The sequence below is a fragment of the Carassius carassius genome, chromosome 31 (genome assembly GCF_963082965.1).
Source record: "Carassius carassius chromosome 31, fCarCar2.1, whole genome shotgun sequence".
Taxonomy (NCBI): Eukaryota; Metazoa; Chordata; class Actinopteri; order Cypriniformes; family Cyprinidae; genus Carassius; species Carassius carassius.
Window position 1 is genome coordinate 674719 of NC_081785.1, and position 18367 is coordinate 693085.

The 18367-nt window shown below is 36.4% G+C and overlaps 1 protein-coding gene across 1 annotated transcript in view; it reads left to right on the forward strand.

Moving 5' to 3' along the window:
- LOC132111980 (gamma-2-syntrophin-like) overlaps nt 1-18367 on the forward strand; it is a 66484-nt gene that overhangs the window by 11662 nt on the left and 36455 nt on the right. Inside the window, exons 2-6 of the mRNA XM_059519580.1 lie at nt 11072-11209; nt 12374-12430; nt 12698-12755; nt 14122-14165; nt 17376-17417. Coding sequence (XP_059375563.1) covers nt 11072-11209; nt 12374-12430; nt 12698-12755; nt 14122-14165; nt 17376-17417 — 339 coding nt within the window. The remainder of the gene's footprint in view (nt 1-11071; nt 11210-12373; nt 12431-12697; nt 12756-14121; nt 14166-17375; nt 17418-18367) is intronic.

Here is an 18367-nt window from a genome sequence, read left to right on the forward strand (position 1 = left end):
TGACCATCTGATTTTCACCAGTAAAAACAAAGTATTTTAAAGTTTGTTGTTTTACAGAACATCACAGTTAGGGCTATATATGACATGATAATAAGGCCTGAAGTTAGGAAGAACATTTTAAAGGAAAATATAATTATATTTTCATATTTTCTTGTGCAGAAAGTCATATCAGGAAATGCCTAATATGGGCAAAAGCCTCCAGCTATCACTGTATGAAAGCAGTTTTTACACAGAAAAAAAAAGGCCAGAAACTTTTGGAAACACGAAGACATTAAACATATGATTGCAACAATATATGGTTTTTCAAGTCATCTTCAGCAGGTGATGAATAAAGTATGAACAATGCAGTGCTAATTGACAAAAACATTTTGTAGTATATAAACCAATCATTATTATTTGTTATTGTCCAGCAGTTATAGATTTCTAAGCCAATTAAAAGTTAGAAATTTGAGAAAAATTTAAGTTGCCTATTGTATCCACTACCAGTCAACAGTTTTTGAACAGTAAGCTTGTTAATATTTTTTAAAGAAGTCTCTTCTGTTCACCAAGTCTGCATTTATTTGATCCAAAGTACAGCAAAACAGAAAAATTTTGAAATATTTTTACTAACCTATTTATATTAACTGTTTTTTATTTGGATATATTTCAAAATGTAATTTGTTGAAATTTCAAAGCCGAATTTTAAGCATCAATACTCCAGTCAGACAATCCTTCAGAAATAATAAAAGAAAAATAAGGTTTCTTTGATGAATAGAAAGTTCAGAAGAACTGCATTTATTTTGAAATAGAAATCTGGAATAATCTGAAATAGAAAATTATGTATTTATCATCACTTTTGATCAATTTAAAGTGAAGTGACGTGACATACAGCCAAGTATGGTGACCCATACTCAGAATTCGTGCTCTGTATATAACCCATCCAAAGTGCACACACACAGCACTGAACACACACACACACACACTGAGAACACACACCCGGAGCAGTGGGCATCATTTATGCTGCGGCGCCTGGGGAGCAGTTGGGGGTTCGGTGTCTTGCTCAAGAGAACCTTAGTCATGGTGTTTGAGACTCGAACCCACAAAAGAGTCCTTGCTAAGTAGGTGTTCATTTCTATAATTTATTTTCCAAAAAACAAAAATTATATTGACTGTAAGCTTTTGAATGATATATAGTGTACAATGTTGCAAAAGCTTTTTATTTCACATAAATTCTAATTTTTGGATCCTTATATTCATCAAAGAATACTGAAAAAATACTCATGTTTTAAATATTGATAATCAGCAAATCAGCATATTAGAATGATTTCTGAAGGATGTGACACTAAAGACTGGAGTAATGATGCTGAAAGGGGAAGTCGTGGCCTGGTGGTTAGAGAGTCGGACTCCCAATCGAAAGGTTGTGAGTTCGAGTCCTGGGCCGGCAGGAATTGTGGGTGGGGGGAGTGCATGTACAGTTCTCTCTCCACCTTCAATACCACGACTTAGGTGCCCTTGAGCAAGGCATCGAACCCCCAACTGCTCCCCGGGTGCCGCAGCATAAATGGCTGCCCACTGCTCTGGGTGTGTGCTCACAGTGTGTGTGTGTGTGTTCACTGCTCTGTGTGTGTGCACTTTGGATGGGTTAAATGCAGAGCACAAATTCTGAGTATGGGTCACCATACTTGGCTGAATGTCACTTCACTTATTCTCAATCCTACTCCATTATCATTTATTGCACAATTGTTTATACACTTATTTATTTGCCAATTTGTAATTCTCCTGTAAGTTTTTAATTTTTTTTTTTTTTTTTTTTGTCTGTGTGTTGTTGTCTCTGTTTACTGGAAGCTTATGTCACTAAAACAAATTCCTTGTATGCGCAAGCATACTTGGCAATAAAGCTCTTTCTGATTCTGATTCTGATACAGCTTTGATCACAGGAATAAATTACAATTTAAAATACATTCAAATAGGGAAAAAAGTTATTTTAAATATAAAAATATTTCACAATATTACTGTTTTTTGCTGTACTTAGGATCAAATAAATGCAGGCTTGGTGAGCAGAAGATACTTCTTTAAAAACATAAAAAATATTACTGTTCAAAAACTGTTGATTGGTAAGCTATATAGATTAAAGAAATGTTGTATAGCCTACATATATAGCCTATATATATATATATAATTTCTGTCCCCCTCACTTCTGAAAAGATGGCTACGCCCCTGGATTTCTTTTCTCCCCAGATGTAATCTATATATATATAGGTGGTTGAATAAAAATATTTGGACATTATTTATAAAAATTACCTCAACTTAGCACCAGCAAGCTTGTTAGCTAGTTAGCATCAGCTAACAATATTTACTTATTTTCGGTACGGTTATGAATAAACATTCATGTCTGTCTACTCGTCTAGTTAATCCAAACGTTACTGTTGATAAACAATATAAAAACAGACGTCACATAGGGATGGTAGCATTTTAATAAAACTGTTAACATTACGGCAGCGGGGAATTTGAACATGCATGAGTTATTGTATTTATTCTGTGTAATTTTAATGTTTGTTTTTTTATTTATTTTGTTGTTTTTTTTCTTCCTAAAATTGATGTGTCTGCACATACTTGCCAACCTTGAGACCTCAGAATTAGGGAGATATTAAAAAGGACCGGGGGGTTGTGTGTCGTCATATATATCACATACACAAACGATGTGTCGTCATATATAATATCACATACACAAACGCAAAGAAAAATGTAATTCATTTATTTGACAAATTCAATTCCTTAAGGCCTCTCCTCAGGAGGTTAGACCCTAATTTGTTAGCTACTGTAAATGGAGAGATATGAAATAGCTAGATCTTATCAATAAACATTTATTAATTCATAGCCTAATGCAACAATTACATAAGTAAACTCTCAAAACATTATAATTATGACATTTCATTTTTAAATTTTCATGTAACAGTCTAAAGCTAAATAAATAGCTGTTCTTGCCTTTCATTTCAGACGTCTGCTTCTAGGGGCCGTTCACATATCGCATCTTTTTCGCGCTCAAGGTCGTTATTTCAACCGTAGGTGCGCGGCCGCGGTGAGCACGCTCATAATGGAAGCAACGTGGTGCGCTACTTTTTCCAGGCGGGTTTTTCCTTCTCATCTCCAGAAATATATCTAGTAGTAAAGCTAATGCGAGCCGAGGTGAGGCTAGAAATCAATTAATCCTTTGCTGATACTTCTTCGTCGTCATCATGGAGAGCGCAGTTTGGTTGCATAGCAACGACAGACGCCATGGGAGCGCAAGCGTTTGGTCTAAAACGGCGCCCAGTGACAGATGGTGTAGCAATATTGTTGTCCGGGTGGAAATCGGGAGAAATTCGGGAGAAAAGTCAGTCCGGGAGATTTTCGGGAGGGGCTTTGAAATTTGGGAGTCTCCCGGAAAATTAGGGAGGGTTGGCATGTATGTGTCTGCATCGTCTGCACTCGACCATTTCAGTGGGCTTAAATAGATCACTCTTTACAGCGGATTTAGTTCCCAAACAACTGACAATTTTGACCTAAATATGATTTTCAGTTACAATAATTAATCAAAAATTTCGACATTAGTAACTTACTTTTAGCAACATCAGACGCACGCGCGCTCACAAGATCTCCCGGTTCTTACTTCTGTAGACTCGCACTAAACGGTTCATTTGAATCAGTGAGTGGTCGACTCCAGAACAGCTGCAATCCATAGACAGTACGCTGCAATCGGATCATTCTAATTCGCAAACGAATCGTTTGGTGCGATTTGCGATCCGATTTAAGTTTATTTTGAAAAGACTCAGTTCGTTCATGATGAATCAAACACCGCTTCTGCGTGTCGGAGCACGTGATATATTATAGGGAGTAACGATATGTTTTATGAAATGTAGTGAAGTTAAAAGTACGATTTTATGCTTTGGAATGTAGTGAAGTAAAAGTAAAAGTTACTCAAAATAAAACTACTCCAGTAAAGTACAGATACTTGAAAAATTTACTTAAGTACAGTAACGAAGTAAAGCTACTTCGTTACTGTCCACCACTGTCTCCAGACAACAGTTGACCTTCATTCTTCTTCTAATTATTATCTTGATTGAAGTCGTCCAGTGGCGCTCTTTGGTGCCTTTGTAGTGAATTCAAATTAGAGGCAATATTTCACAATTACAGTGGCAAACACTTAAAAGTAATCATCGTTATAATTAGATAATTGACCTTAAAGGCATTTAAAATCAGATCTAACGAATCTTAGTTTTTGTTGCTTGATAAGGTCATTTTCAGACAGCAGTAGATGGGGGTAGACGGTGTGACTAAAGCTTTATTTTATTCTGTGAGTAATTCTGGATCGAAGTGACGGTGTGCATCACAATATAAGAGTTATCTTTAGTTGAAGTTTAATTTAAAAAATGTGATTTATATAAAGTAGACGTGTGGAAATTGATCAATTGATACACTCTCACAGGCCACTTTATTAGGTACACCTGTTAAATTGCTTGGTAACACAAATTGATAATCAGCCAATCACATGGCAGCAATTCAATACATTTAGGCATCTAGTGCCCCGTTTCCACCGCAGGAACTTTACCCAGGAACTAGGGACTTTGGCCTGGTTCTCGGTGTGTTTCCACCGCAGGAACCAGGAACTAAATAAAGTTCCGGGTTAAAAAACGCCCCTCAGAAAGTCCCTGCTGGCGAGGTGGTACTTTTTCAAAGTTCCGGAACTTTCGGGGGCGGGACTTGGGGGCTAAACATGCTGATTGGTTGAGTTCACGCAGCATTGGTTGAGTTCAACCACCATTTATTCAGATCAACATTTTCAAAATATTACTGTTATTGTGTCATGGAATGTAATTTTAAAAGTATTTCAGGCGAGAATGTAGTTGTTTAAAACTCAAATCTGTGGTTTATTCATGAAGACAATGCCTATTTAAAAATGTATTTCGCCGATCTCAGAGACGGTCAGCTCCACGCGACCAGCGAGAGCTCAGTGATCATCTATCCGCCGAGAAGCAGCCTCACCTCGGCTAGACCTTCTGATGTGTGCCGCTGGCTCTGATGTCTCTTTAGTGGTTAAACATAAAATATAATTCAGCTGCGGGGTAAATCTAACAGGTTTTCTTTGGTCTGTATTCAATTTATCTATATGTTAAAATGAAAATAAAAAAGTCAAATCTATATAATATTTCGTTTCATTGTAATGGCTGTATATATACACATATCCCTGAACTAAGTACATTTCTGCAGCTTTTATTATGCTTAAATGAAAACGAAAGGAGGCAGTGGTATTTGATATCCTATTTCGTTTTATTGTAAATATACAGAGAGGAAAATAGCAGTAGCCATGGTCAGCTGACTGAAGTTATCAAGTATGCTGCTGTTTGCAGATTTACTGGACTTGCGTCGTCGCAGACATCAAACTCCCGAGTCGAAAGCACAAAGTCTTCCCGGTACTTTACACCGCGATGGAAACGCAGAAAGCAACAGGTCTGGGGGGAAAAAAGTTCCTGGTACAAATGTTCCGGGTAATTTCAGTGGAAACGCGGCATTAATGTGGTGAAGACGACTTGCTGAAGTTCAAACCGAGCATCAGAATGGGGAAGAACGGGGATTTAAGTGACTTTGAATGGGGAATGGTTGTTGGTGCCAGACGGGCTGGTCTGAGTATTACTGGGATTTCATGCACAACCATCTCTAGGGTTTCAGAGAATGGTCTGAAAAAGAGAAAATATCCAGTGAGTGGCCTTGATGATGTCAGAGGAGAATGGGCAGACTGGTTAGAGATGATAGAAAAGCAAAAGTAACACAAATATCCACTCGTTACAACCAAGGTATGCAGAATGCCATCTCTGAACACGCAACACGCTGAACTTTAGTGATTAGAACTAAAATGTGAAAACCATGTATGAATGCATATTTGTCGTTTTAACTGAACTTAAAACTGGTGGAGATTTTTGGTCATTGAGGTTTTCTGTAAAAAAAAGTGATTTACTCGCAATGTAGAGGGTTGCAGAGTATTGGGATTGTTTCTGACCATGTCCATCCCTTTATGACTACAGTCTACCCATCTTCGGATGGCTACTTCCAGCAGGATAATGCACCATGTCACAAAGCTCAAATCATCTCAGACTGGTTTCTTGAACATGACAATGAGTTCACTTTACTCAAATGGCCTCCACAGTCACCAGATCTCAATCCAGTAGAGCATCTTTGGGATGCTGGAACGGGAGATTTGCATCATGGATGTGCAGATGACAAATCTGCAGCAACTGTGTGATGATATCATGTCAATATGGACCGAAATCTCTGAGGAATGTTTCCAACACCTTGTTGAATCAATGTCATTAAGAATTAAGGCAGATCTGAAGACAAAAGGGGGTCCAACTCGGTACTAGCAAGGTGAACTTAATAAAGTGGCCAGTGAGTGTATATATATATATATATATATATATATATATATATATATATATGTATGTATGTGTATTTTTTAATGTGAGACTTTACCAGGTAAAGGAAAAATATTCACCTCAACTCTTTCATGCTCTTATGCATTGATAGCTTTTTTCATAGATGCTCCACTGGATGTGCAGAACATCTTCAGATGTTTGGATACAGTTTGTGTAGTTTTTTTTAGTTGTAGTTGTAGTTGGTTCTTTTAAAAATCAGACAGAATCTGCGCTGTTTTAAAGTTCATCCTCGTCTTGTTTGGGATGCATCCCACTCTGTTTTTTGGTTGCTCACACAAACCTCTTGAATATATATATATATATATATATATATATATATATATATATATATATATATATATATATATATATCCAGTATACTGTAGCACAGAATCTCATTCTATATAATCTTATTCCAGCCGGTCCCAAGCGTGGCTTTCTATGGGATTTATTCTAGAATGCACAAAAGCAAGCCAGTACTTGATTTGAAATGGCGATGCATTTCTCCTGGGTTATTCCTGATTCAGCCTTCACTGTAGGAAACATGAAAACCACTATGAACAAAAGCCATACGCCTGTTTCCCTGTAGGATCTGCTCTCATTGTGGACCAATGCAGGTAAGATATTCAGATGGTTCTTTAGTGTTGATCTTGTGGATGTCACATTTATTCATATGTCACACAGTGTTTTTTGGTAGTTTTTCATTGTCTAAGTGTCCATAGAATAGCTGCAGTCCCCAGAATGCATTGTGAAAGGTACTATAAAAACTAGATGGTTTGCAGTTGCCGAAAGAAATGTGATGCTGTTTTTCTGTGCAAGATATTTTTGGACATATCATGAGAATTTGTTTGTTTTAAATTATTACCATGTAATATTAGTACTGTAGTATTTTTTATATGCGCATATAATGTACATATACACACTATATTTAGATACATTTAAAAAAATACTATCATGGTAATATGGTAATATAAAAAATATATATATTTTCACCTCAAAAAAAAAAAAAAAGTTTTTTTATTTTTTTTATGTTCGAGCACTTTAAACTTTTCATAAATTTATTTAATTTAATTATGTGTGTGTGTGCGCGTACTGTATATGTATGTATATATATATATATATATGCTAATAAATATTTATTGTTGATTTTAATAAATAGAAATGTGTCTTGAGTAGGTCTGCTGTATAAAAGAATATGAATACTATATAAAGGTACTGTAGAAACCAGCTGTTTGCATTTGCTTAAGGAGTTGTGAAGCTGCTTTCCTGTCTGAGGTGATCATGTTGGACATTTCGTGATGTCTGGTGTTTTCCTCACAGTTGGTGCCCGAGGGCCGTCATGCAGAGGTGACCCTTAGCCAGATCCTTTGACCAAACCATCAGGCCGTGACAGCCCAGTTGTGGCCTTGAGCGAAGCGTCTAAGCCCAGATTTCTCCAGAGACTCTGCCGCAGAATGAAGGTTTTCCCTGCTATCTTTGCAAACGCTGTATAAATCTAGTGAGAGCTCACCTTTCCTGCATGTTGAGCGTGAGCCGCACTCTCTAACTCCAAACTTTGATTAATTATCCTCTCCCTAACGGGAGACTCACTTGACCTACATCCGGGTGTCTCCGGGGAGAATGGGTTTAGGTGCCAGAGAGAGAACTAGGACAGAACTAGGACCATCATCATCATCATCACCATCATCATCACAGGATGGACAAACACATGCACTGCACAAAATACATGACCCTTCTGCAGCTCGCTCACTAATATATATGGGATTTCACCTCAAAAGTAAAAAGAAAAAATAAGGCACATTATTTACATAATATTTAATAATAATATTATGTGTGTGTGTATGTTTATTTATTTTTTTTTACAAATTTTGTGATGTTTTAGCATGCAGTGAATGTTGAACAACAGCCTCAATGCTCTTCGTTTTATTTATGCTAAATATAATTTCTTTCTTCTTGCAAAATCACCCAGTCATTTCATCTGCTGTATTTCTGTGATAACTTGACTTACTGTCAGTTATTCTGAAGCAAATATGAGGATTTTCTCGTCTCTGTCTCATGTGTGTGTGTGTGTGTGTGTGTGTGCGCTGTGTTCATCTGTGCGTGACCAAATGTCCCGCCGCTTGTTATTTGTCTTTGGAGATTCCTGTCAGGCGATCTTCTGCTGTTAGAACGCATCTAAATGACACATAAGCTGAGGTTTGCACATTTAAATGCCATACAGTGATGTTTTTTTCATAAGAGTGTGTTGATTTAGCCAAAGCACATCCTGCGAAGTTTATGAAGTGAAAACTGCATTGAAATATGAGAGTGAGTTCTTCAAAAATTAATAATTCTGTGTGTGTATGAAATACAAGTCACTCTTGAGCCTGTGATTGTTCACTTACTGAAAACATTAGTGACGCTTTGAACCGATTTTAAAATAACTGAGGTATTATTAAAGTTTTATACGTTTTGAATTAGTTTTTAATTTAAAATGTTATTTTTGTTTTTTAAATGGTTGTACTTAAAAAAAAAAAAGAGAAAACTTTTAATGTCTGTATATTTTTTATTATTATTTGTTATTATTTTACTTTCAGTCAACATTTATTTCACATTAGTGCTATTTTTGTATAATTTAAATACTATAATGATTTTATTAACGTTTTGATTTTGTAATTATTTTGATAATTTCTTTTTTTATTTTGGTAAAAAAAAAATATTTTTTATTAATTAAACTATTTACTTTAATAAATAATACCATAAAAAAATAAAAATACAAATATGTATTTTAAAAAATTATAATTTTTAAACAATATATATATATATATAAATTTAATTTTTAGATTTTCTGTTTTCATTTTAAATGTAGTTGAAGTTTTAGTTGTATAGGTATTTTTGACATTTTTATTAGTTGTTATTTTTTGTTTGTTTGTTTTTAATATGTTTTATTTGAAGTTATTTTGGTATTTGGAGTTAAATTTAATTAAAGAAGGGAAATTATTCCTTGGCAAATACAATTATTCCTTGGCAAATATACATATATTTTTAATATTACATAATATTATTGTATGACATGTATCTATTTATTTATTTGTCTATATCTTTAGTTTTAACTTCATATACCATGGTTTTAAATTCTTGTGGCTGTAAGAAAAAATAATGTTCTCTATTTTCACCAAAGTAGTAGAGAATGTATTACAACCCTGCAGTGTTATATAAAATATATAAATACATTTCTATTATATAATCCTGTGTTTTATGCTCTTGTGGCTGCAGTTCTCAAAGCGGTTCTCTCTGCTTTGTTATGGATGTGAAGAAAGAGAAAGCATGCTTTTGTCAGAAAGAATCCACAGAAAGCGTGATAAATAAAGATTGTAATTGATTCCGTTGTGAGGAGTGAGTATTTTTCAGCCACGAGGAGCTCCTCCGGGACTTTTTGTGGGTTAAATGAATTAACACTGCTCTCGAATGAAAGATCCACAGGTGACTTTTCTGTTGCATGTATCTTCCAGAGGAGACAGAGACATCTTCACAAAGTAGAGTCAAATACTGACAGAAAAAGAAAAGCCCAGCGTTATTACATCAGTCTCAGTCTTTTCTTGCTTTTCAGGAATAGTTCACTTGAAAAGAGAAAGATTTTCAGTGAGTTTCCTGCACAAAGCTCTCATATGACTTACATTTTTACATATCCAAAGCGACTTTGAAATTGAAGAGCCAGCAATATTTATATCGTGCACGAGTCAAATCTAGTACTTTTTTGTCATCTGACAAAAAACCAACATGTTTGCATGTTCACATGTAGATAAACAAATAACATATTTTTAATAACTTTTTGTAGCAAGTGCATTATTTTTACTTGTTCGTGTTGAAAAATGATTTATTCTGAATTTAAATTTAAAACTCAAATGTAATTACATTTATAATTTAAAATTAAATTGTTAAAGTAATTAATTATTAGCTTTTTATCAAATCAACTGTGGAAGAAATATTTAGGCCTAAATTTATATTTATGTATTTGAATTGATTATAAAATGTAATCAAAATTGAATGGATTATATAGATTTAGTATAAACTAATAATCTGTTTTAAAACTTTTTCCTGCATGGATAAATAAATAAACAAACAGTTTCTTATTAATTATGTGCATCTATTTGATTTTCAAAATGTATTTCTTCAAATTACTTAGAATTAGCATAAATCTGTTAATTGTTAAAAAACATTTTTTAATTAAGTTTAAAAGTATGTTATGTAATGAAATATAAACCTGGTTATTGTGTATTTCAAACACATTCAGTTTATTAGTGCTATTACAGGAATCATTCATTTATGTAAGACTGACAAATCAGCATCACATAAGTTTGTGTTAAAACTGTGTAAAACATCTGGAAGGATATTTATATTCAATTCTAATACATAAATCTTTCATTTGAGCCTAAATCATTTTTGAGTGTTTTTTTTGGAGTGAACTGTCCCTTTAAGACACACAGCTGTTTGAATGTTGGGTTATGCATGAAATAAGTTTTTGCATTTTATTTTAACTACAGTTATCTGTCATTTTGAAATGCCTTCAGTTCTACAACATTACAACATTTTTAACCATTTATTGACCAATCTAAATCTCTTAATATCTCTTAAAAAACACATTTGTTTTTTGTTTTTTTCGACAGACGAAAACCGGACTTGCCCTTTTGCACGACGAACTCACAAGTAACTCCTATGACGTTCGTTTAAAGTTAACGAAAGAGCTGCTAATCATCCAGAAACAGGATGTGGTTTGCGTGAGCGGCGGCGACTCCCATCTAAATGTAAGTACTGAGTCTTTACCTTCGATTCGATCACGATTCAGACGATTCAGCCTCAAATGTCTCATTGTGAATCACAGTTGGAAGCAGAAGAGTGTGTTTTGTTCGTGACAGATTACATTAAAAAGCCTTGTCATGATGGACACGCCCCTTTATTGTTTGTTGGCATGAAATGCATCATCATCATCATCATTCATGAATGACATCAGTGGCTTCACGCTCCGGCCGCTGATGCTGTCAGAACACAATGAAAGTCATTATATGTGTACAATGCATGCTAGAGAACCCAATATAGTCATATTCACCATCTTTAGTGAGTTTTAAAGCATATTTATTATTTGTTTTATAACTACGCTTGACCTGATCCATCATTTAGAGTCACTTTGACCCACCCTTTCGATGTTATTTGACATAGTTTTATGAAGTGTTCCAAATTGAAATTTTAAATTTGAGGCTTTTTGTCTTTTTCAGTGTTATTTAAAAACAGTGAAATAAATGTATTTATTTATTATTACCACTGGCAAATTAATGAATTAAATAATGTATTTATTGATTTATTTACCCGTTACCACCTGTATTTGAAAGCTAAGGGTCTTTGTCTTTTTTAATGTTATTAAATATTAAACACATAATTAAATATGATTTACTTATTTTTTAAAGTTATTTTTTTATTTTTCTGTTTATTTTTTCTCCTGATATTTCCTTTATATTATATTCCCCTGATATGAGGCTTTTTGTCTTTTTAAATCTCATTTAAAATAGATTAGACACACAAACAGTAAAATACAAGAACGTCCCTTGACATTACCTGGATCTTTCTTTTTTATTTATGTATTTATGTATTTATTTATTTTTGCCTGAAATTACCTGTATTTGAAAGTTGATGCTTTTTGTCTTTTTAATGTTATCGTAAAAAAAAGAGACAAACAGTAAATTTATTCATTTATTTATTATTATTATTATTATTATTATTTTGCTCAATGTTACTTGATTTTAAAATAAGTTTTTAATGCTATTTAATAAAAACAAACATTAAACACATAAATTATTCCCTGTATATATAAACATTTTATGTATTTAAGTGTCGTCTTATGACTACTTCTTTAATTATGTGTCATGTGGTTGATGCTATGAATATTTTACCAATTAAATTCCCATTTTTTAAAGCACAGAACTGTTGTACTTCGAAGACAGCTGACTGGAGGTCTCGGTCTGAGTATCAAAGTAGGTCTTTTGCTTCTTTTAATATTGTTCATTCACTTTAAAGAGCTTAATTAAACACGCTCAGGTAGTGCAAGCGTATCTCCACAGGCCAGATAATTATTGCACAATATAAGTCTTTAAAGATCAAAGAGAATCTTGATATAAGGATCAAGTCTCATTAGTTTTATTCACAATAATCTTTGAAGAGGCAATAGACTTGTATTTCTGAACAGTGCTGGATGTAAGATGTAGAAGTTTATTTCCTTGATGGCTCTTCATGCATTTCAGGGGGGAGCAGAACATAAAGTGCCTGTGGTCATCTCAAAGATTTTCAAAGATCAAGTAGGTAAGATGACAAGCGTTCCTCCCATCCGCTGTAAAGCTAAGCACAGTGCTAGCGATAACTGTTAAAGGAGTAGTTAACCCAAAAATGAAAATGTGTTGAAACTGTCCTCACCCTCATGCCATCCAAGCTGTAGATGAGTTTGTTTATTTATCAGATTTGGAGAATTTGTTTTTGGAGATGTTTTTTTTTCTGAGCTGCGCTTATAAACATAAAAAAAAAAAGAAAAAAAAAAACTTTTTTATTTATTTATTTATTTACATCAAAAGTGGCCACAATCGACATATAAATAGTAATTTTCCCCCCTGAATTCCACCTCTGATTTGAATGTTTTTTAGGAAGGGGCGTGTCTCCTGTGAGACTTCAGTGGAAACACACTGTTGTAATTGGCTAACATATTTCCATATGAAATGAGCATTACATGGGGAACTTTCTCAAACATTTACTGCATTTTTGATGATGTTATCATGAAAAGTTTTGATTAGCTTTATAATTAGAACAACTCCCGTCAGTCATGTTTACTAATACACAAACTAAACACACAGCTCGTGTCTTCTCCAGATGTTAACTGATGGACTGGAGTTGTGTGGACTACTTGTGGATTATTGTGATGTATTTATCCCCTGTTTGGACTCTGATGGCACCCATTAAATGCAGAGCATCCATTGGTGAGCAACCCAGACAGCAACATAGTGTTGGCCCAGATCCGGCCCACATCTGGCCCACGTGAAATCCATGTGGGCCAGATCTAGGCCGAAACTGCTTGCTGTCTGGGAAGTGATGCAATGATACATTTCTCCAAATCTGATAAAGAACAAACTTATCATCTTGGATGGCCTGAGGATGAACTATTCCTGTTATATATGGTGTACAATCGTGTAGAGTTCAGTTCTTTCTGTTTTATATTTAAAAATATATGCACTGCACAGCTGAAATGTAGCCTTTTTAATATCCATATAATTAGCACTTGTTGAACAGTATTTGAGAACAGTTTATCTTTACTGTATGCTATACAGTTCTAGTACAGTTTTAATCACAGCTAATTCAAGACTTTATGCATGTCAGGCTGTGTTGCATTTTCAGTTTTATAGATTTTTATTAGCTTCCCGCTGTACTTTCTTACCTCTGAGATGCTTAGTGTAGAAATATATCCGCCCTTGATATCAGAAAGCAAGTTTCATCCTATTTGTCAAAACACATTGAACTAAAACCAAGATTTGTGTGGAATTCATCCCAAAGTGCTTCACTAGATCGAAATGCTCATCAAACACAAATCCTGATTCTCATGTCTTCGCATTAAAGCACTATCAAATGAGTAATTATGTCCTAATCTTTCCATAACCTCTTGCCGGACCGTCCGGGGTTGTAGCCGATCAGAAGGGGATGCTGTTTATCGGCGACGCCGTGTTGCAGGTCAGTGTTTCTGGCTTTTGCATGCTCTCATTCCAACATGGCCCTCAGGGGCCAAGGGTCCATGTTAGAGCAGCATTCCCTCTGCATTTTAATGACACTTCCCTCTGATTCATTTTCTCCGACTTGACTGGAAGTTTGACCTTAATCTCTTTGTATGAATCAGAGGAACAGCAGCAGAAAGAGAGAAAGAGCAAGAAATTGAGTAATAGTTCCTGTGGTGCGACTGAAACAAATGGTTTTATTAAATTTTGAATGTCATTGAAGCTCTTTATAAATAGGCCCTATGAATAAACATACAAAACAAGTACAAAACAAGCAAGGATGCAAGGTGAAGTATTTCAAAATTCAAACTCTCCTCTTTAGGATCAATTTCTGTTAATTTAGAAAAATCAAAATCAACAATTTCTGTTAATTTAGACAGTTTATATTTAATCAATCAAAAAACTTGCAGCATTTTAATTTCATAGTAGAGGATGTAGGTAAGTATTGCTGTACTTTTCTATGTTTTCAGCTTAGAGGTATATTCTTGTTAAGTTGTATTTCCTGTAAATTTACTGCTAATTGAAAGTGTAATCAAAGTTCCCTTTCATTCGGCCACTCTCGACGTCAACTTGAGGACTGACTGATTGGGATCTCGCTTCGATAGACCAATCTACTTCAAGTGTAAACTAAACGAGCCAATGCACATTGGTATGCAATTATTGCATCCAGCTGTAGCTGATCAGAGCGTGAGCATAAAAAGGCAGCAGGTGCAATGCATACCAGCTTTTCACACCGAGCGACAACATCGTTCTACTCCATCCAAGTCTATTCAGTGAGCTATGAGTTCAACACACTCTTGGAATCTTCTGGTGTTGGTGGTATGGTGCTTCAGTAGTGGTCCTTCCTGTGTCGAGTCGGTTGCACACTTCAGTCTGCACTACCCGTTGTTGTGCTGCAAGTGGCCATTCCCCTCACGTGTCTGGGCATTAAACATGTTGAGGTGCGTGAATTGGGCCACGGAGAGGGTAGGGCTCAAGTGGAAATCTCCACCGCATCCCGTCCCCTCGAGGCTGGATGATTGGTTTCTCGGGGTGGCTCACACTGGTTCTCAGCTAGGGGGTATACGGGGTACCCCGGTGGAGAAAGTTTTGAAAGAGCTCAGAGCTACTACTGACCTCACCGCGAGTTCTCTGGGTCGTGTGATCTCCACACTTGTCCAGGAAAGCCATCCCTGGCTGTGTCTGGTCGATATGAGGGATGCCAACAAGTTCGGTTCCTTAATGCCCCTGTGTCTCGGACCGGCCTCTTCGGTGATGCAGTCGAGAGCCTGGCCCAGCAGCTCTCGGCTGCACAGGCGCTCACCCTACTCCAGTGGGCAGCTGCTGCTTCCACCCATCCGCCGGCCGAAGCTCCCCAGCCTTTTCGTTGCAGAGTGTGGCCCCCTGCATCCGCCCCCACTCCCATGCCACATTCACAGCCTCCTCCAGCAAGCGGTGCCATGGAGCTGGGCATAGGCAGGCTGCCCCACTCGTCCTGACCACAGACCATTTTTGCGGTTTGCATTCAAAGAACGGGCATGTATGTCCTTGTCTCCCTGTGTCTTCACGAAAGTTATGGAGGCAGCTCTTGTTCCCCTCAAAGAGCAGAGTGTTCGCATCCTCAACTATCTTGATGATTGGATTATACTAGCACAGTCTTGGGATCAGTTGTGTGAGGACAGGGACCTGGTGCTCCAGCACCTCAGTCTGTTGGGTCTTTGGGTCAACTGGGAAAAGAGCAAACTCTCCCCAAAACAGAGGATCTCTTTTCTGGAGATTGGATTTGGAGTTGGATTTGGTTGAACAGACCGCACACCTTAAGGAAAGGATGGCGTTCCCACTGAAACAATTTTCGAGGCTCCTGGGGCATAAGGCAGCTGCAGCGGCACTTCACTAGGGCTTATGCATATGAGACCACTTCAGCACTCACCAGGTCCAAATTATTCCGGCCTGTTGCCAAACCTTCACCCTGTGGTCAGATCTTACATTTCTCCAGGCAGGAGTGCCCTTGGAACAGTTCTCCAGGAATGCTATGGTGTAAAATAATGCCTCCACCATGGGTGGGCCACATACAATGGGCACTCAGTATCAAGGGTATGGATAGGCCCTCATCTGCACTGGCATATAAATTGCCTAGAGTTGTTAGCACTGTGCCTTGACTTTAACCATCTCAAATGGTGCTTATGAGGCAAGCACGTGCTGGTCTCAATGGATCACACAGTGACCATTGTGTACATAACCGACAGGGTGGTCTGCACTCCCGTCGCATATCACAACTCGCCCACCACCTACTCCTTTGGAGTCACTGCATCTCACTGCCAATTGTTTTAGACTTGGCACAGATGAACTGACGCACATCTGGCCGTGGGGCCTGTGTAAGTATTCGTTTCCCCCAGTGAACATTCTCGCACAGATGCTGTGCAAGGTCAGGGAGGACGAGAAGCAGGTCTTGCTTGTGTTGCCATATTGGCCCACTCGGACCTGGTTCCCTGAACTAGTGCTCCTAGACTAAGCCCCTACCTGGCGGATTCCTTTGAGGTAGCATCGACTGACTCAGAGAAGGGGCACCCTGTGGCACCCTCATCTAGACCTCTGGAAACTTCATGTCTCATACTTGAATGGTACACAGAGGTTCTTGGTGACCTACCCCAAAAGGTAGTAGACACCATAACTTCGGCTCTCTCCCTCCACTTTGAAAGTCTATGTCATTGCGATCACTGCTAACCATGACCGTTTCCACAATGTTTTTTCAACATTGATAATCAGAAATGTTTCTTGAGCAGCAAATTAGCATATTAGAAAGATTTCTGAAGATCATGTGACACTGAAGATGGGAGTTACGATGCTGAAAATTCAACTTTGATCACAGGAATAAATTACATTTTAACAGATATTCAGCTATTTAGTTTTTCCTATATTTTCAAACAAATAAATACAGCTGTAGTCAGCAAAGAGACTACATTCACATTTTTCAGATGCTTTTATCCAAAGCAACTTACAGTGCATTCAGGCTAACATTTTTTTTTTACCCAACATGTGTTCCCCTGAGAATCGAACCCACAACCTTTTGCTGCTAATGCAATGCTCTGCAACTCAACCACAGACTATATATTTTTAATAATCTGATTTTGGGGTGAATTGTGATCTCAGTATGTTTATTTTAATATTTTATTTTCTTCTTTCTATGCAGGTCAATGGCATTAACGTGGAGAAGTGTACACACGAGGAAGTCGTGAGTATTTGATCGGCTCTTTCATTTGTGATCTTGAAATGACATTGATACAGAATTAATCAGATTCCACTGAAGCGTTCAATCCTTTTATATCAGGAGTGAGTGATTTGTTTCTCCCTGTACGGCCTCAGCTGTAACTGATCGATAGCGAGTAGATTCATCGCACTCAGATCTCGAGAGAGACACACTCACTCACTCCAGCAGGGTTTTCTCTCTGATCCTGACAGCTGTTCCTCATATCTCCATCCGGACGTTAGAGGATGTGATTAGTGATTTCCCCGGACAGTTGCAGGCTAACTAAGACAAGTTGACCAGTGACACATGAGAGAAGATGACAGAAATCATCTTGTAGGACAGAAACAGCACAAATGAGATCTGTAATGATCAGTGAAGCTTCTGCTTAGATGTTTCTGACTTTATTCTGATCCCAATGTCTGCAATCAAAAGAACTCAATATGAGGTCAAAGATTTAGAGTTCCCCCAAAATTAATGATCTGAGATTCTTTTTACATTAAATGTATAGGTTTATATGCTTGTTTTTGGTAACACTTTGCAATACAAACTCATTTGTTAACATTATTAATGCAAAAGCTAGAAATTCGTATATTTCTAGCATTCCTTTAGAGCAGATCTTTTTTTCATTATTTAATATATTTGATATATATTTATCTAGCATTCTTTGTTAATGTTCGTTTCTAAAAATACAATCACACATGGTTTGTTCATGTCAGTGTTGTTTTAGTATCGAGATACTTTTATAGTTTTTTTTTATTTAATTTTATATTTTCTGTTTTTATTTTTAGTTAAAGATATAATAATTATATTGTGTTTTATTATTATTATTATAAGTTGTTTAATTAAATTATTAATAACAACAAATAGTTTTAAAATCAGTTTTAGTTATTTTTGTACGTTAATTTAAACTAAATGTTGCCTTGATATCTCACTGA